We start from the raw sequence: 26,428 nt of genomic DNA, 5'->3' as shown, positions 1-26,428 counted from the left end.
ATATGAAGCTGGGATGAGCAGGGGTCCCCCATTCTATAGATTGTAATAATCACTTGGCAGCAGGACCCTCATTCCTAGTCTTTCATATGACAATGTAATTACTCTGTAATGTCTTATTTGTTTCTATCTGTACAGTGCTGCAGAATATGATGGCGATATATAAAGATTTATCATTATAATGTTTGTTCTATGGTTAAAGTGGCCCCCATCCTATTATATGTCACTTTTCCCTCTTATAAGATCCTTCTGCTTGGTGTGAACTGCAGCAGATAACTTCTGTCACTTTGTGGAGTTGTGTCAGGAGCTGCAGGCGACTCTTGAAGGGCTGCTCCAGTTTTGATAAGCAAATATTGTCCCTCTCAGCTTCCCCATTGGCTGAGGTGACTCCAGATTTTAACACAAGTAATCAGATTGAAAAATCAGGGCGGGGGAAGAAACTGAGGGCAAACACAGTAAGGGAGCGCGGTCCACACCAGTGCGACACCAGCGGCGCTCACACATCACCGCCCTGACTACAGCGACAGCCACGACCAGGTAACAGAAAGAAAGATATAATATAATAATAATTTTTTAAATATTTTTTGTAACAATATAATTTTTTAGATTATTTTTTATGTAATTTTTTTTTACATTACATTAAATTGTTAAAAAAAAAGAAATACATAAAAAACATAGTAAAATTGTATCATTTTTTACATTGAATGTCATCGTTTTACTACATTTACATTTTTTGTGCTGTTTTTGTATCACACAAGAATATCCAATCAATTGTGGAATTGATCACATGTTCAGTTATTTCTTTACTTTTTTTTTAAATTTTTGTATTTTTGATTTAGAGTTAGTAAGTGCAGTCTTCATGTTGTACGTATCACACAGTATTACACAGTCCCCTACTTAAGGACATCCGACTTACAGACGGACGCCTCTGCCCCCTGTGACCTCTGGTGAAGCTTTCTGGATACATTACTATAGCCCCAGACTGCAATGATCAGCTGTAAGGTGTCTGTAATGAGGCTTTATTGATAATCCTTGGTACAATTACAGCAAAAAATTGTCACTGGGGCAAAAAAAAAAATTTGTCTGGATCTACAATTATAAAATATACAGTTTCAACTTGCATACAAATTCAACTTAAGAACAAACCTATAGAGAACCTATCTTGTATGCAACCCGGGGACTGTCTGTGTGTGCTTATGACACACTTATTATTTATTGCTACTAGTTATTTATTGTTATTTATTGTTTACATTTTGTGTATTTGTAACAAACGGGAAACTGTGTAATTTCCTATATACTAATAGGACAAGGTAGATTTTGCACTGGAAGTTATAGTAAAAAATTCTTTTTTTTTTACTTTCCCATATTATCAATCATGAGAGTTACAGTTTTATTGCTTTTCTAAACAATATATATATATATATATATATATATATATATATATATATATACACACACACACACACACACACACACATATATATATATATACACACACACACACACATATATATATATATACACACACACATATATATATATATATTCTAAAATTAAAGTCTCTGGTTTATAAAATGACATTCTACAAACTTGATCCGCTTATAAAACGTTTATTTCATTCCACGTTTTTTTTCCTTTTTCTATTTTTTGTATTATAAGATTTTATTTCTTATGGTCCTGTGTGTTGAATCTGTGATCAAGCTGCAGATTTTCATTTTGTAACAAAAATTCAGAATTTGTTTTGTAAATCTAATTTTTTTTTTTTTTTTTTAAATCTTTGATTGTGCTGGAAAACCAGCTGTACTCCTGTGTACAGTATGAAACAGTTTATAGATGACCAAACTGCAGTGGTGCAGGACTACAACTCCCATCATGCATTCCTAACCTATTGCTCTGTCGATGTTACAATATTACAACTTCCATTATGCCTGGATAGATATTTCCCAACCTATTGCTTTTAAGTTATTAAAAGACTACAACTCCCATCATACCTAGACTGCTGTTGCCAAACCTATAGCTTTTACAAGACTATAACCCCCATCATGTCCAGTCAGATTTCTCCAAAGCTCTGTAGCTATTTCAAAACTAAAACTCCCCAAAAATTGTATAGAACTGGTAAAACATTGCCGCTTTTTCTTCTAAGACACAGCGCCACACGTGTCCACAGGTTGTGTGTGTTACTGCACCTTTGTCCCATGTAGTAGTAGGTACATTGAGGGGCACTGTGCCCAGTCCAGTGTGTAGGAGGCATCACGCATATAATGTGTTGGTTAATACCCATGAAAGGGAAGGAGCCCAATGTTGATAATTGCTAGGAGCCCCCCTTTCCCTATATTTGAATATTCTTATCCCCAAACATTGAGACAAAGGGCACATAATGATGGCATGGCAGGTTCCATGGCTCCGTGCCAGCACCGCGCTTCCAGATCAATGGTGGATTGTGTCTGATTAGGACAGGACTAAATCCTTGCAGGACACATGCAAATGTCACACAAATGACACCTCTGGTGAGCCACAAGAGAACAGTTGTGTCATGATAGACAGAAGACTACAGACACTACAACCCCCAGCATGCTGCAGACAAGATCAGAACAATCTGCTGCTGAAATACTCTGCGCTGCTGGAGCCACCATCCCTTCCTCTGTTTCATCCTCTGTAGGGGACCCCCACAAGAATAGTACACGGGTCTCCTGAAATACTCTACGCTGCTGGAGACACCATCCCTTCTTCTGTTTCATCCACTGTAGGGGACCCCCACAAGATTAGTACACTGGTCTCCTGAAATACTCTGCGCTGCTGGGAACCCTGTTCTTTCCAGTCTGTAACATGCTACAATTTCAGTGCTTGTTTTAACAACCTGCTCTCCTGAAATACTCTGTGCTGCTCTTTATTCAGATTGGTTAGAGATACTACCTGTGCTTTGATCTCCCGGGGATAAGCATTCTCCTCTGCTGAAATACTCTGCACTGCTGTGGCCTGTGTGACCCCCACGAGATCTGTACTCCTTGCTGCTGAAATACTTTGTGCTGCTGGGATCCTGCTTTTTTTGCTTTTTTGCGCCTTGGTGGTTATGGCCTCTGGGGAATCAGCTTTCTCTTCTTCATGCAAATCTGGAGCCACTTCCCTGGGGCAATGTCTTGTATTTGTAACTTGTGATTTACTAGTGACGTGGAGCCTTAAGATTCTTCTCATTAAAAAAATAATTTTCATTTAATTACTATTTTCATTATGTATTAAATTTTAACACCCAGATTTATAACATTGGCTGCAGACTGGCATTGAGGCGCCGGTGGCATCACAGCATCTTACATGTGGTGGTCCACACATTAACCTGGTGCCATTCTCCATTATGTACCAGCCTGGTGCCGCTCTCCATTATGTACCAGCCTGGTGTCACTCTCCATTATGTACCAGCCTGGTGCCACTCTCCATTATGTACCAGCCTGGTGTCACTCTCCATTATGTACCAGCCTGGTGCCGCTCTCCATTATGTACCAGCCTGGTGTCACTCTCCATTATGTACCAGCCTGGTGCCGCTCTCCATTATATACCAGCCGGGTACCACTCTCCATTATTTACCAGCCTGGTGCCACTCTCCATTATGTACCAGCCTGGTGCCACTCTCCATTATGTACCAGCCTGGTGCCACTCTCCATTATTTACCAGCCTGGTGCCACTCTCCATTATGTACCAGCTTGGTGCCACTCTCCATTATGTACTAGCCTGGTGCCACTCTCCATTATGTACCAGCCTGGTGCCACTCTCCATTATGTACCAGCTTGGTGCCACTCTCCATTATGTACTAGCCTGGTGCCACTCTCCATTATGTACCAGCCCGGGGCCACTCTCCATTATGTACCAGCCTGGTGCCACTCTCCTTTATTTATAGGACTTGTGCCACTCACCAATATTTACCAGCCTGGTGCCACTCTCCATTATTTACCAGCCTGGTGCCACTCTCCATTATGTACCAGCCTGGTGTCGCTCTCCATTATGTACCAGCCTGGTGTCGCTCTCCATTATGTACCAGCCTGGTGTCGCTCTCCATTATGTACCAGCCTGGTGCCACTCTCCATTATGTACCAGCCTGGTGCCACTCTCCATTATGTACCAGCCTGGTGCAACTCTCCAATATTACCAGCCTGGTGCCACTCTCCTTTATTTATAGGACTTGTGCCACTCTCCATTATGTACCAGCCTGGTGCCACTCTCCATTATGTACCAGCCTGGTGTCGCTCTCCATTATGTACCAGCCTGGTGTCGCTCTCCATTATGTACCAGCCTGGTGTCGCTCTCCATTATGTACCAGCCTGGTGCCACTCTCCAATATTACCAGCCTGGTGCCACTCTCCTTTATTTATAGGACTTGTGCCACTCTCCATTATGTACCAGCCTGGTGCCACTCTCCTCACTCTTATCTACCAGGCTGTACTTTAATTACCAGGAAGGCGCCACTTGCCATTATTAACCATAAAGAGGATTTGTATACAAATCTCCTCAACCCATGAGTTCCCCTGAGCTGCAATCCCCTCCCCATTCATACTTTGGGACCCCCACCTATAACATAAGATGTCCTCCCCAACTATAAGCATATTTTAAGACCCCCTCCCTAGCTATAAGCTGTCATCCGCTGCCCATCTATACATCTATAAGTTGAGACCCCATCCATACGTTGAGACCCCCTTTCCATCCTTAAGCTGAGCCCCCAATTCATACTTTGAAACCCATCCCTATACATAAGCTGAGACCTGCTCCCTATCTATAACCTGAAACCCCATCCCCATCCATAAGGTGAGGCCCCCATCCATGCATGGAGACCCTCTTCCCATCCAAAGTCAGAAACCCCCTCCTTATCTATATGTTGAGACCCACTTCAATCCGTAAGCTAAGACCTCATCCATACAATGAGACGCCCTCCCTATCTATATATTGAGACCTGATCCCATCTGTAAGTTTAGACCCCCCTCCCCATCTTTTACTTGAGACCCCAACCCGAGCTGAGAACTCCTCCCTATGACCCCCTGAACCTGTTCTTTATTTTCTTCTCTTTCAGGAAATGCCACGGTCATTTTTGGTTAAAAGCAAAAAACCTCACAGTTACCACTTACATCGCTACCCAGAAGATGGGGGTCTCCCGGAGGAGGGTCCCGTCGCTGCATCGTGTCATGGTAGGTAGTCAGTCACATCCAAACAGGACAGGACCCGGGCACTGCCGCTATTGAACGTTTACTTCTCACAGCTGAGGGTTTGTTACAATTACATCTGACCTGGACAATCCTCTAAACACATTACAATCACGAATCACTATCCTGTCCTAATGGTTTGTTACAATGTATCAGTCTGGAATTAGTGATTGTATAGACTGGATACAGTTGTAACAAACCTTCAGCTGTGAGTAGAAAACTAGCATGATGAGTATTTATCAGCTCTGTATAAACAGGGAAACAAATCATGTCCTGGTTTCCTCTTCCGATACATTGTCCATTATGTGATTTATATCATGTGGGTAATTACTTCCCTGTTTATATAACATGTTAACGATCCAACATCTCTGGGCTGAGAAATGATGGCCCCTAATGGCCCCGGGACCATGTATTTTGCCTAGAAAAACGCATCATATTTGCATATTTCCCTTTTCAATGGGTTTTTGGTTAAAGTGTCCTAACTTGGCGTTTTCTCCCCTGCGTTTTTTTTTTTCACTGTGTTTTTTAAAGCGGTTTCGTTTTTTGAAACCACATGCGTTTTTGGTCTGCGTTTAGAAACAGGAGGGAAAAGATGACTGCGATTTTCCAAATTCCAAGAGACGCAGTCGCCTGCGATTACCGTACATCAAGCACTGCATTTAAAAAAAAATAATGCGAATGCAACATTTGAAAAACGCAAGCACGTGTTTTCAATGCGTTTCAAATTGCAACACTTGCCTTTCATAACGCAACGCTAGAGCAGGGGGGGGGCAGGTCTCGGCCCGGTCACGTATACGTTTCCTCATTGCGCTAGTAGTGCGCTCCTAAACGCAGCGGTAGAGATACGTGTAACCATACATTTACAGAGTATTCACGAAAAAAACGTAGACCCTTTACACATTCGCAGCGTGCGCTGCCTGGAAGCACATGCCAGGGATGCACATGCTGCGAGTCTCTCCGCAGCACAGAGTATTTCAGGAGAGTTGTGCTTCTATAACATAGTCCTGAGATACACCTGCGAGGTGCGGCAGCCTAACCCCCCCAGGATCCCGCACCCTCCAGGCGCATTCAAATGAGACTTATTCAAATCCCATTGTGTCCGTTACTGAGTAATCATCACACAGGTAACTGTCCCGACCAGAGACACAGGAGGCCATCACCCAAAACCGACCTCATTATAAGAACCCACAGGCTGAGGCTGTACACTGCTCAGCAGGCTGTATCACACAGGCTAGGATTAGATACACAGCTCAGCAGACAGTATCACACAGGATAGGATTAGATACACTGCTCAGCAGGCTGTATCACATAGGATAGGATTATATACACTGCTCAGCAGACAGTATCACACAGGATGGGATTAGATACACAGCTCAGCAGGCAGTATCACACAGGATAGGATTAGATACACAGCTCAGCAGACAGTATCACACAGGATGGGATTAGATACACAGCTCAGCAGGCTGTATCACACAGGATAGGATTAGATACACTGCTCAGCAGACAGTATCACACAGGATAGGATTAGATACACTGCTCAGCAGACAGTATCACACAGGATGGGATTAGATACACAGCTCAGCACACAGTATCACACAGGATGGGATTAGTTACACCGCTCGCAGACAGTATCACATGTGACAGGATTAGATACACAGCTCAGCAGGCAGTATCACACAGGAGAGAATTAGATACACAGCTCAGCAGACAGTATCACACAGGATAGGATTAGATACACAGCTCAGCAGGCAGTATCACACAGGATAGGATTAGATACACAGCTCAGCAGACAGTATCACACAGGATAGGATTAGATACACCGCTCAGCAGGCAGTATCACATGTGACAGGATTAGATACACAGCTCAGCAGTCAGTATCACACATGACAGGATTAGATACACAGCTCAGCAGTCAGTATCACAGCTGACCGGATTAGATTCATCGCTCAGCAGTCAGTATCACAGGTGACAGGATTAGATACACAGCTCAGCAGGCAGTATCACAGGTGACAGGATTAGATACACAGCTCAGCAGTCAGTATCACAGGTGACAGGATTAGATACACCCCCTGCTGTTCCTGGGAACAGTCTGGGCTGTGATCTGAGATTCGTTACGTGTCTGACAAGGATGTACCGCTAGGATATGTTTTCTTTATTCAATCAGAGCCGGATTTTCAAACATTGAGGAATTGGCTCGGTGTCTGGACAAACATTGTGGTTAGTGTCACACACAGCGTCACAGGACCTGGCGAGGAGAGGGCCCGGAGCCTGCGCGGCATAGCCAGGGGGCTCCGGGGTGTCTATACCCCCCTCACCCACCCTGCTTATCCCTATATAACCCTTATAGGACATAGAGGTTATATGTGTGGGGGCACTGAGGGGACATTATATATGTGGGGGGCACTGAGGGGACATTATATATGTGGGGGGCACTGAGGGGACATTATATATGTGGGGGCACTGAGGGGACATTATATATGTGGGGACACTGAGGGGACATTATATATGTGGGGGGCACTGAGGGGACATTATATATGTGGGGGCACTGAGGGGACATTATATATGTGGGGCACTGAGGGGGACATTATATATGTGGGGGCACTGAGGGGGACATTATATATGTGGGGACACTGAGGGGACATTATATATGTGGGGACACTGAGCAGACATTATATATGTGGGGGGCACTGAGGGGACATTATATATGTGGGGGGCACTGAGGGGACATTATATATGTGGGGGCACTGAGGGGACATTATATATATGTGGGGGGCACTGAGGGGACATTATATATGTGGTGGCACTGAGGGGGACATTATATATGTGTGGGGGCACTGAGGAGACATTATATATGTGGGGGGGGCACTGAGGAGACATATGTGTGGGGACACTGGGGGACATTATATATGTGGGGACACTGAGGGGACATTATATATGTGGGGACACTGAGGGGACATTATATATGTGGGGGGCACTGAGGGGACATTATATATGTGGGGGGCACTGAGGGGACATTATATATGTGGGGGCACTGAGGGGACATTATATATGTGGGGACACTGAGGGGACATTATATATGTGGGGGGCACTGAGGGGACATTATATATGTGGGGGCACTGAGGGGACATTATATATGTGGGGCACTGAGGGGGACATTATATATGTGGGGGCACTGAGGGGGACATTATATATGTGGGGACACTGAGGGGACATTATATATGTGGGGACACTGAGCAGACATTATATATGTGGGGGGCACTGAGGAGACATTATATATGTGGGGACACTGAGGGGACATTATATATGTGGGGGCACTGAGGGGACATTATATATGTGGGGACACTGAGGGGACATTATATATGTGGGGGGCACTGAGGGGACATTATATATGTGGGGGCACTGAGGGGACATTATATATATGTGGGGGGCACTGAGGGGACATTATATATGTGGTGGCACTGAGGGGGACATTATATATGTGTGGGGGCACTGAGGAGACATTATATATGTGGGGGAGGGCACTGAGGAGACATATGTTTGGGGACACTGGGGGACATTATATTTGTGGGGGCACTGAGGGGGACATTATATATGTGGGGGGCACTGAGGGGGACATTATATAGGTGGGGACACTGAGGGGACATTATATATGTGGGGGCACTGAGGGGACATTATATATGTGGGGGCACTGAGGGGGACATTATATATGTGGGGGCACTGAGGGGACATTATATATGTGGGAGGCACTGAGGGGACATTATATATGTGGGGGGGGCACTGAGAAGACATTATATGTGTGGGGACGCTGAGGGGACATTATATATGTGGGGACACTGAGGGGACATTATATATGTGGGGGCACTGAGGGGACATTATATATGTGGAGGGCACTGAGGGGACATTATATATGTGGGTGACACTAAGGGGACATTATTTATGTGGGGACACTGAGGGGACATTATATATGTGGGGGCACTGAGGGGACATTATATATGTGGGGGGCACTGAGGGGACATTATATATGTGGGGATACCGAGGGGACATTACATTTGTTGGGACACTGAGGGGACATTATATATGTGGGTGGCATTGAGGGGACATTATATATGTGGGGACACTGAGGGGACATTATATATGTGGGTGGCACTTGGGGACATTATATATGTGGGGACACTGAGGGGACATTATATATGTGGGGACACTGAGGGGACATTATATATGTGTGTGGCACTGAGGGGACATTATATATGTGGGTGGCATTGAGGGGACATTATATATGTGGGGACACTGAGGGGACATTATATATGTGGGGGCACTGAGGGGACATTATATATGTGGGGGGCACTGAGGGGACATTATATACTTGGGTGGCACTGAGGGGACATTATATATGTGGGGGACATGGAATATATACTGTCCCCAGTTGAGGTGTTTGGGGTGCCCAGCACTGTGCCCGCTCTGATCTTTGCTTCCCCCTTTCTTCTCATCCCGCAGACCCTCAGGACGGGGAGACATCGAGCAGCACCCCTCCTGTATACACCCCTGAGGACCTTTCTAGAAACGCTCATGTGCGCCCTGAACACACCCGGGAAGGAGCCGTGTATCTGAGCCGCAGCTCAGCCCCAGGTAGTGGACTACAACCCTCATCATCCCCTTACATGAATATTCATATGAATTGATGTGTGACTTATTGTGACTCCATCTTCTAGGGATCCCCTTGTCCCTGCTCCCCATAAAGTCGTACCCGTCCCTGGCGCTGTCCGCCTTCTACAAGCAGAGCCTCTCCTGGGACTCCCTGCATCATTCTGCCTATGGCTTCAAGCAGCTGTCGCCCCACATCCACCCCTCCATATTACAGAGGTCCATGGGGCTATACAGCAGCCCCCCTCCAGCGCCGGAGCCCGACTATGATCACCCCATTAATTACAGCCTGGAATTCACCTCCTCTATGGACAACTACAACTGTGTCAAATGCAGCAAGGTGAGACCACCTGTCCGGGGAGCTATGGGGGGCTCTGGAGACAGAGGACCCTGACTTAAAGAGGTATCCCACAAAGACAGGCTTCTGAAATATACTCAGGATAACAAAATAACACATATACACAGATATGATTCCAACCTGTCTCTATCAGCCCTGGTGTACACAATTTTGGTTGCCCTTGGATACGACCCTGTAACTTCAGAGTTTAGGGTCAGCAGACAAATTGCTCTTCTGTCTGACGCTGAACTGCTCTCTGCTTCTAGCTCCCACCTTTGCTTCATGCAACACAAATTTCTGCACTGAAGAGGCCTTTCCGGTGCTCAGTGGGACCGTGCGGCAGATGTAACATGCAAAAAAAGTGGTGCCCTCTGCCGGAGCAGTGCAGGGGGCGCCAGATTCATGAAGAACGGGCACCACAAATCCTGAATCTGGCGCCCGCTGCATATAGTACAGTTTGCAGTAGTCTTGGTAAATGCGCCCCCACTGACTTCCTGCCAGCGGCTATTGAGGAGGGGAAGGGGGAGGCACAGCAGATCTGACAGTAAGTGTTATAGGTGAGATATAGCAGAGATGAGAATGTCATGTGTAATATGCAGCTCATGGGTCTCATCATCTCTCATCTGTTTTCCTATATGTCAGATACTAGTACTATGTTCAGAAGCTAAATGAAAGTGTATATAACCCTGTACCCTGATAATCTAAGCACATTGTCAGCACACAGCATCTCATAGCACGAGAGGAATCATTGAGTGTCTGCTCAGAGAGTCCCTGCTCACTCTCTGGAATTTTACACTGACCATGAGAATTTTTTTTCATGGGAAAAAAAACTTTACACAATTCTTACTGTGTTTCAGGCTTTTTCTACATCTCATGGACTCGAGGTTCATGTCCGGAGGTCCCACAGCGGTACCCGGCCCTTTGTCTGCGACACTTGTGGGAAATCTTTTGGCCACGCTGTTAGTCTTGAGCAACATCTCAATGTCCACTCACAGGTGAGGTCCCTAAAATACAGATGAGCAGCTGTATCTAAGCCAGTCCTCTGTGATACTGACTGCCACACTGCTGTATCCCAGCCTATCAGGTATAATCCTGAAAGCTGAGCAACTGTATCTAACCCTAACATAAGTGATATCTCCTGCAGTGTATCTAAGCCCAGGGGTAATACAGGCCCACAGAATCACAGTATATCTGTCATTATGTCATGACGTGTTACTAATAACTCCTCATATATCACAGGAAAGGAGCTTTGAGTGCAAGATGTGTGGAAAAACATTTAAGAGATCTTCTACTTTATCCACCCACCTGCTCATCCACTCAGACACCCGACCCTATCCCTGCCAGTTCTGTGGGAAGCGTTTCCATCAAAAGTCTGACATGAAGAAACATACCTATATACACACTGGTAAGAAATACTGCCCTCTATATACAAAATATACCTACTATAATACTTCCCCCTATGTACAGGAATATAACTACTATAATACTGCCCCCAATGTACAAGAATATAACTACTATAATACTGCCCCTATGTACAAGAATATAACTACTATAATACTGCCCCCTATGTACAAGGATATAACTACTATAATACTGCCCCCTATGTACAAGAATATAACTACTATAATACTGCCCTCCATATACAAAAAATATACCTACTATAATACTGCCCCCTATGTACAAGAATATAACTACTATAATACTGTCCCCTATGTACAAGAATATAACTACTATAATACTGCCCCCTATGTACAGGAATATAACTACTATAATACTGCCCCCTATGTACAAGAATAAAACTACTATAATACTGCCCCCTATGTACAAGAATATAACTACTATAATACTGCCTCCTATGTACAAGAATATAACTACTATAATACTGCCCCCTGTGTACAAGAATATAACTACTATAATACTGCCCCCTATGTACAAGAATATAACTACTATAATACTGCCCCCTATGTACAAGAATATAACTACTATTATACTGCCCCCTATGTACAAGAATATAACTACTATAATACTGCCCCCTATGTACAAGAATATAACTACTATAATACTGCCCCCTATGTACAAGAATATAACTACTATAATACTGCCCCCTATGTACAAGAATATAACTACTATAATACTGCCCCCTATGTACAGGAATATAACTACTATAATACTGCCCCCTATGTACAAGAATATAACTACTATAATACTGCCTCCTATGTACAAGACTATAACTACTATAATACTGCCCCCTATGTACAGGACTATAACTACTATAATACTGCCCCCTATGTACAGGAATATAACTACTATAATACTGCCCCCTATGTACAGGAATATAACTACTATAATACTGCCTCCTATGTACAAGACTATAACTACTATAATACTGCCCCCTATGTACAGGACTATAACTACTATAATACTGCCCCCTATGTACAGGAATATAACTGCTATAATACTGCCCCCTATGTACAGGAATATAACTACTTTAATACTGCCCCCTATGTACAGGAATATAACTACTATAATACTGCCCCCTATGTACAGGAATATAACTACTATAATACTGCCCCCTATGTACAAGAATATAACTAGTATAATACTGCCCCCTATGTACAGGAATATAACTACTATAATACTGCCCCCTATGTACAGGAATATAACTACTATAATACTGCTCCCTATGTACAGGAATATAACTACTATAATACTGCCCCCTATGTACAAGAATATAACTACTATAATACTGCCCCTATGTACAGGAATATAACTACTATAATACTGCCCCCTATGTACAAGACTATAATTACTATAATACTGCCCCCTATGTACAGGAATATAGCTACTATAATACTTCCCCCTATGTACAGTAATATAACTACTATAATACTGCCCCCTATGTACAAGAATATAACTACTATAATACTGCCCCCTATGTACAAGAATATAACTACTATTATACTGCTTCCTATGTACAAGAATATAACTACTATTATACTACCCCCTATGTACAGGAATATAACTACTATAATACTTCCACCTATGTACAAGAATATAACTACTATAATACTGCCCCCTATGTACAGGAATATAACTACTATAATACTGCCCCCTATGTACAGGGATATAACTACTATAATACTGCCCCCTATGTACAGGAATATAACTACTATAATACTGCCCCCTATGTACAAGAATATAACTACTATAATACTTCCCCCTATGTACAAGAATATAACTACTATAATACTGCCCCCTATGTACAGGAATATAACTACTATAATACTGCCCCCTATGTACAGGGATATAACTACTATAATACTGCCCCCTATATACAGGAATATAACTACTATAATACTGCCCCCTATGTACAAGAATATAACTATTATAATACTGCCCCCTATGTACAGGAATATAACTACTATAATACTGCTCCCTATGTACAAGAATATAACTACTATAATACTGCCCCCTATGTCCAGGGATATAACTACTATAATACTGCCCCCTATGTACAAGAATATAACTACTAAAATACTGCCCCCTATGTACAGGAATATAACTACTATAATACTGCCCCCTATGTACAAGAATATAACTACTATAATACTGCCCCCTATGTACAGGGATATAACTACTATAATACTGCCCCCTATGTACAAGAATATAACTACTATAATACTGTCCCCTATGTACAAGAATATAACTACTATAATACTGCCCCCTATGTACAGGGATATAACTACTATAATACTGCCCCCTATGTACAGGGATATAACTACTATAATACTGCCCTCTACGTACAAGAATATAACTACTATAATACTGCCCCCTATGTACAAGAATATAACTACTATAACACTGCCCCCTATGTACAGGAATATAACTACTATAATACTGCCTCCTATGTATAATATTCTGACGTCTCTTTTTCTCATGTTTAGGAGAGAAGCCTCATAAGTGTCAGGTTTGTGGTAAAGCCTTCAGTCAGAGCTCTAACCTCATCACTCACAGCCGTAAGCACACGGGCTTCAAGCCGTTCACATGTGATCTTTGTGGTAAAGGCTTCCAGCGCAAAGTAGATCTAAGGAGACACAGAGAAAACCAACATGGATTGAAATGAACAAGCAGGGGTTAATAATGAGACTCCGCCATCCGCTCCTGGTCTGAGTGATGATCAGGAGGTGAATAGCTCGGGCCGCTGGTGAATTCACTGGACCTCTAGGCTTCCTGAGACCACAGAAGATGCTCAAGGCCTCGTCTTACATGGGAAAGATGGACGCTGGTTTCTCAGTCGGAGAATAGTCTCCATTTTAGATAATTTTTTAAAAATTTACTTTATTTATTTCAGACAAATTATTAATTTTAACTGTGTAAGACCGTGAGACCGTTGTGTTGTTGTGTCACAGCTTTATTGATGAAGGACGGGACACGTTTTGCACATTTCTATGACAATTCTGTGCGGCAAATATTATATTTGGAATAAAAAAAAATTATTTACACAGAAATTGAGATTTCTTCTTTGGGTCTACTATAAAAGGAGCTGAAATGGCGCTATTGCCCCGGGCAATCAATGGGATTGTTAGAGAAGCTTAAACAACCAATCAAATCTGATAGAAAACGAAAGGAAAAATCTGATTGGTGACTGTGGGCTTACTATCACATGGAGGGGGTGGGGCTAGAGAAAGACTGTCCAATCAGAATGCTGATAGCAAAATGAAAGGAGGAATGTGATTGGTTGCCATGGAGTTTCTATTAATACCAGTCAGGATGATGCTTTAAATTAAGGCCTACTTTGGTTGCTATGGGCAACAGCTGCCATTTCTATTCTTCTCTGTGGGGATGACAGTAGATGAGATTTTCCTGTCTCTCTGATTTGCATTGTCCGCAGCTTCGGGATGAATGGTGGCATTTTATCCCCCGGCCCGGCCTCAATTACATTTGCTTAGCAGATCTGATTCTTCCTCTTAGGAGAAGTCATTTAAATCACTTGTTCCTGTTAACCCTCGATGAATCCTGAAATGGGGCCAAGCACAAAGATCCAAAGCCATATAAGCTATATGCTGTATTCAGGGTCGGTGCCAGCACTGGGCCTAACTGGGCCAGGGGCCAACTGAGGCTCTGTCACCCAGGGGCCCACTGAGGCTCTGTCACCCAGGGTCCACTGAGGCTCTATCACCCAGGGGCTCACTGAGGCTTTGTCACCCAGGGGCCCACTGAGGCTCTGTCACCCAGGGTCCACTGAGGCTCTGTCACCCAGGGATCACTGAGGCTCTGTCACCCAGGGGCCCACTGAGGCTCTGTCACCCAGGGGCCCACTGACGCTTTGTCACCCAGGGGCCCACTGAGGCTCTGTCACCCAGGGGCCCACTGAGGCTCTGTCACCCAGGGGCTCACTGAGGCTCTGTCACCCAGGGGCTCACTGAGGCTCTGTCACCCAGGGGCCCACTGAGGCTCTGTCACCCAGGGATCACTGAGGCTCTGTCACCCAGGGGCCCACTGAGGCTCTGTCACCCAGGGGCCCACTGAGGCTCTGTCACCCAGGGTCCACTGAGGCTCTGTCACCCAGGGATCACTGAGGCTCTGTCACCCAGGGGCCCACTGAGGCTCTGTCACCCAGGGGCCCACTGAGGCTCTGTCACCCAGGGGCCCACTGAGGCTCTGTCACCCAGGGGCCCACTGAGGCTCTGTCACCCAGGGGCCCACTGAGGCTCTGTCACCCAGGGGCCCACTGAGGCTCTGTCACCCAGGGGCCCACTGAGGCTCTGTCACCCAGGGATCACTGAGGCTCTGTCACCCAGGGGCCCACTGAGGCTCTGTCACCCAGGGGCCCACTGAGGCTCTGTCACCCAGGGGCCCACTGAGGCTCTGTCACCCAGGGGCCCACTAAGGCTCTGTCACCCAGGGGCCCACTGAGGCTCTGTCACCCAGGGGCCTACTGAGACTCATGGCGCCCGGGAGAGGAGGAGGGGGTGAGCTGCGCCCCTCTCCATAGCGATGTATGACGCACACCGCCATATTCCGGTGAAAGATGGGACATGTCCTATCTTTCTCCTGGATATGGAACGATACGGCGCCGTGCGCCCATTGCCAGCCTATGGGGGATGTATATACATCAGCCGTATGTACGCCCCCCAACAGCCGTGTGAATGCAGCCTTAAAAAGTGTCATAACTGGATAAAAGTCAAAAGTTTGTGTGGTTCTGGGGATGACAACTTTTCCCGAACTGTGGGAGACTGTAAAGGTCGGTATCTCTGCAGGACAGGGGCAATGAGGCGAGTATTATACGACGCCTTTGCTGCCCCTCTAGACAATAACCCCCTCTATGCCCTGGACTACAGTTCCCTGACTAGGACGATGCATAATGTACGGAGCCTTCTGCTTCTGTCTGCTCCCCCAGTAGAGACCCCCACATACAGATGACCGACCATCCTTGAAACTATTGTAGATTATTAGAACTATATACCTGATATAGAATGGCTGTATTTAATATCTCGGAGTGTGAGAATGTGGGGGATTATATACCAGCAGCCATAATGGTTGTCACCCAGCTTTCCCAAGACGAGACAGAATATACGATCATGTTATGGTGTCTTAGAAATCTGGAGGTTTGGGAGGAGCAGTGATGACTCCTCTCATTGCTGCTCTGTGATATCCTTATCTCTACTCACCGCCTGCTAACTGCCAGCGAGTAATGTCCCTGGGTACAGCCGAGGCCGAGCGCCTATACATTATATACCCCATCCTGGGGCATCGAACATGTGATATGGCATTTACCATATCCAGCAAGCTCCACCATTGTCACCCAGCTTTCCTGCAGTCCTGAATACAGAGCTACTATTCACATCACTACATAACAGAAAAAATAAGTGCCCCCCGTATATTTAATGATACATGTACAGCCGGTATAACCTGGAGATCTCCTGTATATAATGATATATGTACAGCCGGTATAACCTGGAGATCTCCTGTATATAATGATATATGTACAGCCGGTATAACCTGGGGATCTCCTGTATATAATGATAAATGTACAGCCGGTATAACCTGGGGATCTCCTGTATATAATGATATATGTACAGCCGGTATAACCTGGGGATCTCCTGTATATAATGATATATGTACAGCTGGTATAACCTGGGGATCTCCTGTATATAATGATATATGTACAGCCGGTATAACCTGGGGATCTCCTGTATATAATGATATATGTACAGCCGGTATAACCTGGGGATCTCCTGTATATAATGATACATGTACAGCTGGTATAACCTGGGGATCTCCTGTATATAATGATATATGTACAGCCGGTATAACCTGGGGATCTCCTGTATATAATGATATATGTACAGCTGGTATAACCTGGAGATCTCCTGTATATAATGATATATGTACAGCCGGTATAACCTGGGGATCTCCTGTATATAATGATATATGTACAGCTGGTATAACCTGGGGATCTCCTGTATATAATGACATATGTACAGCCGGTATAACCTGGGGATCTCCTGTATATAATGATATATGTACAGCCGGTATAACCCGGGGATCTCCTGTATATAATGGTATATGTACAGCCGGTATAACCCGGGGATCTCCTGTATATAATGGTATATGTACAGCCGGTATAACCTGGGGATCTCCTGTATATAATGATATATGTACAGCTGGTATAACCTGGGGATCTTCTGTATATAATGGTATATGTACAGCGGGTATAACCTGGGGATCTCCTGTATATAGTGATATATGTACAGCCGGTATAACCTGGGGATCTCCTGTATATAATGATATATGTACAGCCGGTATAACCTGGGGATCTCCTGTATATAATGATATATGTACAGCCGGTATAACCTGGGGATCTCCTGTATATAATGATATATGTACAGCCGGTATAACCTGGGGATCTCCTGTATATAATGATATATGTACAGCCGGTATAACCTGGGGATCTCCTGTATATAATGATATATGTACAGCTGGTATAACCTGGGGATCTCCTGTATATAATGATATATGTACAGCTGGTATAACTTGGGGATCTCCTGTATATAATGACATATGTACAGCCGGTATAACCTGGGGATCTCCTGTATATAATGATATATGTACAGCCGGTTTAACCTGGGGATCTCCTGTATATAATGATATATGTACAGCCGGTATAACCTGGGGATCTCCTGTATATAATGATATATGTACCTCCGGTATAACCTGGGGATCTCCTGTATATAATGATATATGTACAGCCGGTATAACCTGGGGATCTCCTGTATATAATGATATATGTACAGCCGCTATAACCTGGGGATCTCCTGTATATAATGATATATGTACAGCCGGTATAACCTGGGGATCCCCTGTATATAATGATATATGTACGGCTGGTATAACCTGGGGATATCCTGTATATAATGATATATGTACAGCTGGTATAACCTGGGGATCTCCTGTATATAATGATATATGTACAGCTGGTATAACCCGGGGATCTCCTGTATATAATGAGATATGTACAGCCGGTATAACCTGGGGATCTCCTGTATATAGTGATATATGTACAGCCGGTATAACCTGGGGATCTCCTGTATATAATGATATATGTACAGCTGGTATAACCTGGGGATCTCCTGTTTATAATGATATATGCACAGCTGGTATAACCTGGGGATCTCCTGTATATAATGATATATGTACAGCCGCTATAACCTGGGGATCTCCTGTATATAATGATATATGTACAGCCGGTATAACCTGGGGATCTCCTGTATATAATGATATATGTACAGCCGGTATAACCTAGGGATCTCCTGTATATAATGATATATGTACAGCCGGTATAACCTGGGGATCTCCTGTATATAATGATATATGTACAGCCGGTATAACCTGGGGATCTCCTGTATATAATGATATATGTACAGCCGGTATAACCTAGGGATCTCCTGTATATAATGATACATGTACAGCCGGTATAACCTGGGGATCTCCTGTATATAATGATATATGTACAGCTGGTATAACCTGGGGATCTCCTGTATATAATGATATATGTACAGCCGGTATAACCTGGGGATCTCCTGTATATAATGATATATGTACAGCCGGTATAACCTGGGGATCTCCAGTATATAATGATATATGTACAGCCGGTATAACCTGGGGATCTCCTGTATATAATGATATATGTACAGCCGGTATAACCTGGGGATCTCCTGTATATAATGATATATATACAGCCGGTATAACCTGGGGATCACCTGTATATAATGATACATGTACAGCCGGTATAAACTGGGGATCTCCTGTATATAATGATATATGTACAGCCGCTATATTCTGGGGATCTCCTGTATATAATGATATATGTACAGCCGGTATAACCTGGGGATCTCCTGTATATAATGATATATGTACAGCCGGTATAGCCTGGGGATCTCCTGTATATAATGATATATGTACAGTCGGTATAACCTGGGGATCTCCTGTATATAATGATATATGTACAGCCGGTATAACCTGGGGATCCCCTGTATATAATGATATATGTACAGCCGGTATAACCTGGGGATCCCCTGTATATAATGATATATGTACAGCCGGTATAACCTGGGGATCTCCTGTATATAATGATATATGTACAGCCGGTATAACCTGGGGATCTCCTGTATATAATGATATATGTACAGCCGCTATAACCTGGGGATCTCCTGTATATAATGATATATGTACAGCCGGTATAACCTGGGGATCTCCTGTATATAGTGATATATGTACAGCCGGTATAACCTGGGGATCTCCTGTATATAATGATATATGTACAGCCGGTATAACCTGGGGATCTCCTGTATATAATGATATATGTACAGCCTGGTATAACCTGGGCATCTCCTGTATACAATTATATATATATAGCCGGTATAACCTGGGGATCTCCTGTATATACTGATACATGTACAGCTGGTATAACCTGGGGATCTCCTGTATATAATGACATATGTACAGCCGGTATAACCTGGGGATCTCCTGTATATAATGATATATGTACAGTTGGTATAACCTGGGGATCTCCTGTATATAATGATGTATGTACAGCTGGTATAACCTGGGGATCTCCTGTATATAATGATATATGTACAGCCGGTATAACCTGGGGATCTCCTGTATATAATGATATATGTACAGCCTGGTATAACCTGGGCATCTCCTGTATATAATGATATATGTACAGCCGGTATAACCTGGGGATCTCCTGTATATAATGATGTATGTACAGCTGGTATAACCTGGGGATCTCCTGTATATAATGATATATGTACAGCTAGTATAACCTGGGGATCTCCTGTATATAATGATATATGTACAGCCGGTATAACCTGGGGATCTCCTGTATATAATGATATATGTACAGCCTGGTATAACCTGGGCATCTCCTGTATACAATTATATATATATAGCCGGTATAACCTGGGGATCTCCTGTATATACTGATACATGTACAGCTGGTATAACCTGGGGATCTCCTGTATATAATGACATATGTACAGCCGGTATAACCTGGGGATCTCCTGTATATAATGATATATGTACAGTTGGTATAACCTGGGGATCTCCTGTATATAATGATGTATGTACAGCTGGTATAACCTGGGGATCTCCTGTATATAATGATATATGTACAGCCGGTATAACCTGGGGATCTCCTGTATATAATGATATATGTACAGCCTGGTATAACCTGGGCATCTCCTGTATATAATGATATATGTACAGCCGGTATAACCTGGGGATCTCCTGTATATAATGATGTATGTACAGCTGGTATAACCTGGGGATCTCCTGTATATAATGATATATGTACAGCTAGTATAACCTGGGGATCTCCTGTATATAATGATATATGTACAGCCTGGTGTAACCTGGGCATCTCCTGTATACAATTATATATGTACAGCGGAGCTGATTAAGAAATCCCTATGGCACAAAGGAAACTCAGAAATAGCTAAGTTATCTCCCTGTCTACATGTGACAGTAAGGATTTGAGGCTGTGGTGGGCCCAGGAACATATCTTTGGACAACATCTGAGGAGTCTCAGAGAAGTCAGGAGAAAATGATGAAGAGAGGGGAAATAAAGGACCACTGTACACTGTAGATATTAACCATTTCCTGACAGCAGATATAAGGATGCTTAAAATATACAGCCACAAAGACGTGTGGTAATGCACAGTCAGTCACTTGGCACAATGGGAATGAGGGAGGAGTGTGACAGGATAGCCACAGTCTTTGAGCTATGATTGGCACCAGATTATCAGTATTTTTGGATTATTGAATATCGGACTTAGAATTTCAATATATTGTACATGTTATAACTTCTTTTAGTTTTATTCAAGTTCTGATAGAGTTGGTTTGATTAAAATGATTAGCGGTCTGTCCTGTCTGGATGCCTAAAAAAATCTTTAAATCAATGGATTGTATTTTGAGTGATTTTTCTAGATCTCTGCTTGCTGTCCTGCTATAGAAAGCTTCTATGTTTTCTTCCAGTGGATAGAAGTCTGTCCATGGTGACGTGATGGACATGCTGGTGCACAATCCGTTATTATCACAGAGAGTAATAGGAGGTGTGTGATACAAACAGCTTGTGTACCTGCGTGTCCATCACATGACCAGAGTCAGATTTATATCCACTGGAAGTAAACATAGCAGCTTTCTATAGCAAGACAGCAAGCAGAGATCTAGAAATTGATACAGAATGTATATTGATGCGTTGTTCGACAAGGATTCCGGGATTCACTAAGATTGTGCGCCCGAGTTCCTGCATCCGTCGCTTCCGCGCTGAGGTCCGCCGGAGTTCACCTTCTTCTTCCCGTTGCATGTGAGTGCTTGATCTTGCGACACAATTCCGTTTTTAAATTCCACGGTTTGTCTGTATCTGTCGGGTTGTCCAACGGCCACGCCAAAATCCCGGGGCAGTTTGGCGCAAAACGGCAATCATCGGGAAACCTGACGAAAATGCATCCGACGGACCCTTAGTAAATGAGCCCCACTGTTTCTACACTATTAGAAAGTTGTGAATTACAATAAGGTTTATACAATGTATAATTTTAATTTTGTTAAATTTAGATCCATTGCTGGGAAGGGGTATTGAATTCAGAAGGGAGTGGTATTTTTTTCAAAATTTTTTTCAGGCACGGATGCTAAATTTAGAAGAACTGCAGTTGCGGTATGGGGGTGGGGATCCAAGTTTTTAGCTCTATTATGCCTATATGAGAACAGCTGATAAGGTTAGATTTCGGGTTGGGACAAGCAATTGTATTGAATTTTTGAGAGGCACTATTGTCATTAGAAAAGTAATTTCACATATATATTGTGAGGATTCAGGGGTAGTAGACCCACTGGATGACACCTCGGAGTCTATGTGGTACCCGCTTTTCACCAGAGCCCGCCGCAAAGTGGTTTGGACTTGCTGCGGCGTGGTGCCACCAGGTCGCTTCACAGGTGTGATTTTGTCCGCGGTGGTGGCCAAGGCGAGATACAAGCAGGAGGTCAGAATAGGCAGAAGAGTAGCGTAGTCAGGAATGGAATCAAGGTCAAAATGGGAAATCACTATAATCGCACAGAACATAGGAAACAAGCTTTTTGTAAGGCACGAGGCTCAAAGATCCAGCGGGGCATGAGGGAAGAGGTTGGCTATATATAAAATTGCCAAGTGGCCCGTGCCAATTAGTGGCCCACTGGCCCTTTAAATCTCAAGAAGCCGGCGTGCACGCACCCTAGGAGGCGGACAGGTGAGTGAGCCTGTCGCACAGCTGAGGGGGCACAGGGAGGCAAACGGGTGCACCTACGACCTAAGAGGAGAGTCGCAGGAGCACCTGTGACATATATAAATGTATTCTTCAGGCTTTGGCTGAAAAAGAGTTTTTGCCTTTATGTAAGAAATTGGAATATTGGAATAGTGTCTAATGAGCTTTGGAGAAAAAGGTGCGGCCTTTGTTCACGTGGTCGTGTCCGGAGCTAAGTTCATTTTGGAGAGAAATTTTCAAATTTATAGAGGACGCACTGCTTATGTCTTTACCAGGTTCAATTTAAGTGGCTCTCCTATGTATCTATGATTTATAGAGAAACGACTCTGGAAAATAACGGCACTTGGTAAATTTCTATTACTGGTAAGATTAGGAATAGCAACAATATGGGGTAGCGCACAAAGGTCATCATTTGGAGTGGATAGGTTAAATTAAAAAGGTGAAAGCTTGGAAAAAAATAGTTATTCCCTATGGGCGTGCCTTCATAATTAGAGGAAGATTGGTAGGGGGGACAAAATTTCAAGAAATTTGAAGAATTTTATTTTATTCTAATTATTTTGACTTGGAGATCTGTAGCCCTTATTTTATGAGCCCCATTTCTCTGCTCCTCCTTATACAACTGCCTGGAAAGCAGAGTGACAACCAGCATAGCTTACGTCTGAGGATGGCACCTCAAGGTCATGGAGTATAAGAGAACACAAATGAATAGGTTACTACAAAGAAACACCTGGTCCCAACCACATTTGTTGTCACTCCCTGATATATCTGGTTGAGTATGTGATGTATGGACAAGCTGCATGCACAAAGGGGATCTGACAGTGACCCCCTCCTCCAATTTCCATTATGATAAGGATTTTCGGGGTCCAAATAGTAAATACTAATTTCTTATGTTTCTAGATTCTGCAGAGGTTGTTTCAAGCTGTGAGATTTGTGCAAACTTGTTTTTGCAAGAGGGCTCAGACAAAACATGCTGAGTAACTGGGTGAGGATGGGGTGTAGTCTTCTTATGGGATACTGGAGGGCACTGATAAGGGAAACAGTTTCCACCATCCGTCCCATGCTGAGTGCTTCTTACTCTTCACTTTGACATGTCTTGACAATTTTTATGGTTCTCTTGGGATAACATCTTTTTAGTCACTGTATTTCCAATCCCACGGAATGTGTGGTGGAGGATAGGAAAGCTTTCATGCCTCCTACTGACATTGAGCTTCCTTATGCTAGCCCTATAGCACTGGACACACTGCCTATGTTATACTCTAGTAGTTGTCAGTGATCAGTTGCAGTCACCTTTTCTTGCATAGTCAATGGAAATATTATTTCTGCCAATCTCTCTGCACAGTGGTGTACATGGAGCAAAGAAGACCTAAAACTTAGGCTTCTTCCATGTGCTGCTTGGCACCACCACGCTCCATACCACCTGGGACAGGTAGTCCTGTTACCTACCTCCTAGCATTTCAGCAAAATACCAACAGCAACAGATGTCTGTACCCATAAATACAGGCTGCAATAAAGGGGGCCTTAATCTTGTATTTGCACGTACACAAAACTACCATCCTCTTATGGGGCCATTAGAACGACACATGTATATAACCTTTAAAATACAGGTCTGGCTGGTAGAATAGATGGAAACTCTATGTAGGAAGACCTCCAGAGACCATATTGTCTACCCTATAGTATATATGCCCTTGCCCATGCAGCTGGTGTGGAACAAATGCCCAATGCAAACTGTAGTCCGTCATCTGCAGAATAGGGGCTCCACTTGTATTCTGCAGACTGGTTGGTAATTTGAAATTTTCTCAATCCCAGCAAAAATCTGTAATATACAAAGTCATATGGCACGGGTGCCAGAGGTGGCACTCAGAGCCCTTTGGCACGGGTGCCAGAGGTGGCATGGGTGCCAGAGGTGCTACTCAGAGCCCTTTCTGTGGGCACCCAAGCCTTCACCCCAACACAAAGTTTGCAAGCTAGGACTCAAGGCTTTCTCCTGTGATCCAATACAGCCCAGGACATGCCAAGCTCAGTGCTATTTTAAAGCGACATCCTCACAAGAAGGTGTGGATAGAGACAGATTATTGTTGAAGCTCCTGCTCTGGCTCCCCTGATTCTTCCTCTTCAGGGGACCCTTTAGGGAAGCTACAATCCAAATCTTTCTATTGTATTGGTGAACTCAGGACCTCAGTACGATTAAAACCAGTGATACAACCGGGGTCAATAAGTTACTGCTTAAATTGTCATGTTGGCACTTTGCGACATATAAGTGGGTTTTGGTTGTAGCTTGGGGACTGTCTCCAAAAGATTTGCCATCAATGTGCTAGAGCAGTGGTGGCGAATCTATGGCACGGATGCCAGAGGTGGCACTCAGAGCTCTTTCTGTGGGCACTCAGGCCATCACCACAGGACAGAGTTCACCAAACAGGACCAAATCTTCCTGCAGCCCCAGGCAACTTATGAGAAGATGCTCTCAGCGCTATTTTAAAGCGACACTTCATTGGCTGTTTGGAACGGCAGGAAAAGTGAGGTGGTGTTGACAGAACTGCGTCATCTTTGGAGGTCATCCTGCTGGACCCACCAACCTTTCTCTACAGAGAGACCCTCTTTCTTTCAACTGTATTGGTGGCCTCAGGGGCTGTTACGATTGAAAGATGTGGAAGAACATGTAGTAATAAGTTACTGCTTAAAATGCCAAGTTGGCACTTCACAGTAAATAAGTGGATTTTGGTCGTAGTTTGGGCACTCAGTCTCTAAAAAGTTTGCCATCACTGTGCTAGAGGAATGCAGACTAGCCATACTGCTAGAGTGGGATGCCACCTCCTGGCACTCTGCAGAACTACATAAGAAGACTAGTACTAAAGCAGGGAGAGGGATTGTGAATTATGAGTGGCCCCTGGATTTTTATTTGTTTGTTTGTGGCTCTGTTTTTTTTTTTAACGGAGCCCAGGAAAGCGCTGTTAGAGAGCACAAAACTAAACCAAGAAGCAATGTGCATACTTTGGTGTCCCAAATTTCCCTGACCAGCTCCCTCTATGTCCATACTGCTTCAAGAAGTAAGAATGCAGCAGGCATACAGGTGGATATTTTACACCGGATCTTTGTCCACACTTCTGGGGCTCTGAGCGGTCTCCTCTGTTGTAAGAAGCCCTGGGGTTTCGAAATATGTTCGAAATCCTAAAGCAAAACCCAGAACCGCCAATGACTGCCCATTATTTTGACACACATGGGAGGGCATTCATTAATAGTGTTGCATGGTCCTTTTTGGTGCACAAATGTTGTAGTTTATTATACTGGGATTTTAGGTTGTTTTGCAAGGGCTCAATAAATTGGCACACAACCGAAACAAATTTCCTGAAATTACTCCACATTCATGAAGGTGACATAGAACTTAATAGATCAGCTTTTTGTTAGTCTAATTACTAGCAAAATTGTGATGCTGATACATCTTAATATGTTGCACAAGTCACAGCAAAAAT

The 26,428-nt window shown here is 43.8% G+C and overlaps 1 protein-coding gene across 1 annotated transcript; it reads left to right on the top strand.

The window, feature by feature from the left end:
• Positions 1-364: 364 nt before the first annotated feature.
• Positions 365-14,620, top strand: GFI1B (growth factor independent 1B transcriptional repressor). The gene is made up of 7 exons (XM_072124145.1): positions 365-534; positions 5,051-5,165; positions 9,675-9,806; positions 9,890-10,161; positions 11,016-11,153; positions 11,398-11,563; positions 14,103-14,620. Exons 2-7 carry the CDS (start codon positions 5,054-5,056, stop codon positions 14,279-14,281), a joined length of 999 nt encoding a protein of 332 aa, XP_071980246.1. The 5' UTR covers positions 365-534; positions 5,051-5,053; the 3' UTR covers positions 14,282-14,620.
• The last annotated feature ends 11,808 nt before the right edge of the window (positions 14,621-26,428 follow it).

This window comes from Engystomops pustulosus, chromosome 9 (genome assembly GCF_040894005.1).
Source record: "Engystomops pustulosus chromosome 9, aEngPut4.maternal, whole genome shotgun sequence".
NCBI classification, from domain to species: Eukaryota; Metazoa; Chordata; class Amphibia; order Anura; family Leptodactylidae; genus Engystomops; species Engystomops pustulosus.
The sequence above is the reverse complement of the archived record's forward strand: the minus strand, read 5'-3'. Positions and strand labels throughout refer to the sequence as shown.

Bases quoted from the DNA above. Each gene is read 5' to 3' on its own strand.
- GFI1B (XM_072124145.1), top strand. From the start codon at position 5,054: ATGCCACGGTCATTTTTGGTTAAAAGCAAAAAACCTCACAGTTACCAC. The intron at 11,154-11,397 runs GTGAGGTCCCTA...CATATATCACAG, and splicing joins ATCTCAATGTCCACTCACAG to GAAAGGAGCTTTGAGTGCAA. The intron at 11,564-14,102 runs GTAAGAAATACT...TCTCATGTTTAG, and splicing joins ACATACCTATATACACACTG to GAGAGAAGCCTCATAAGTGT.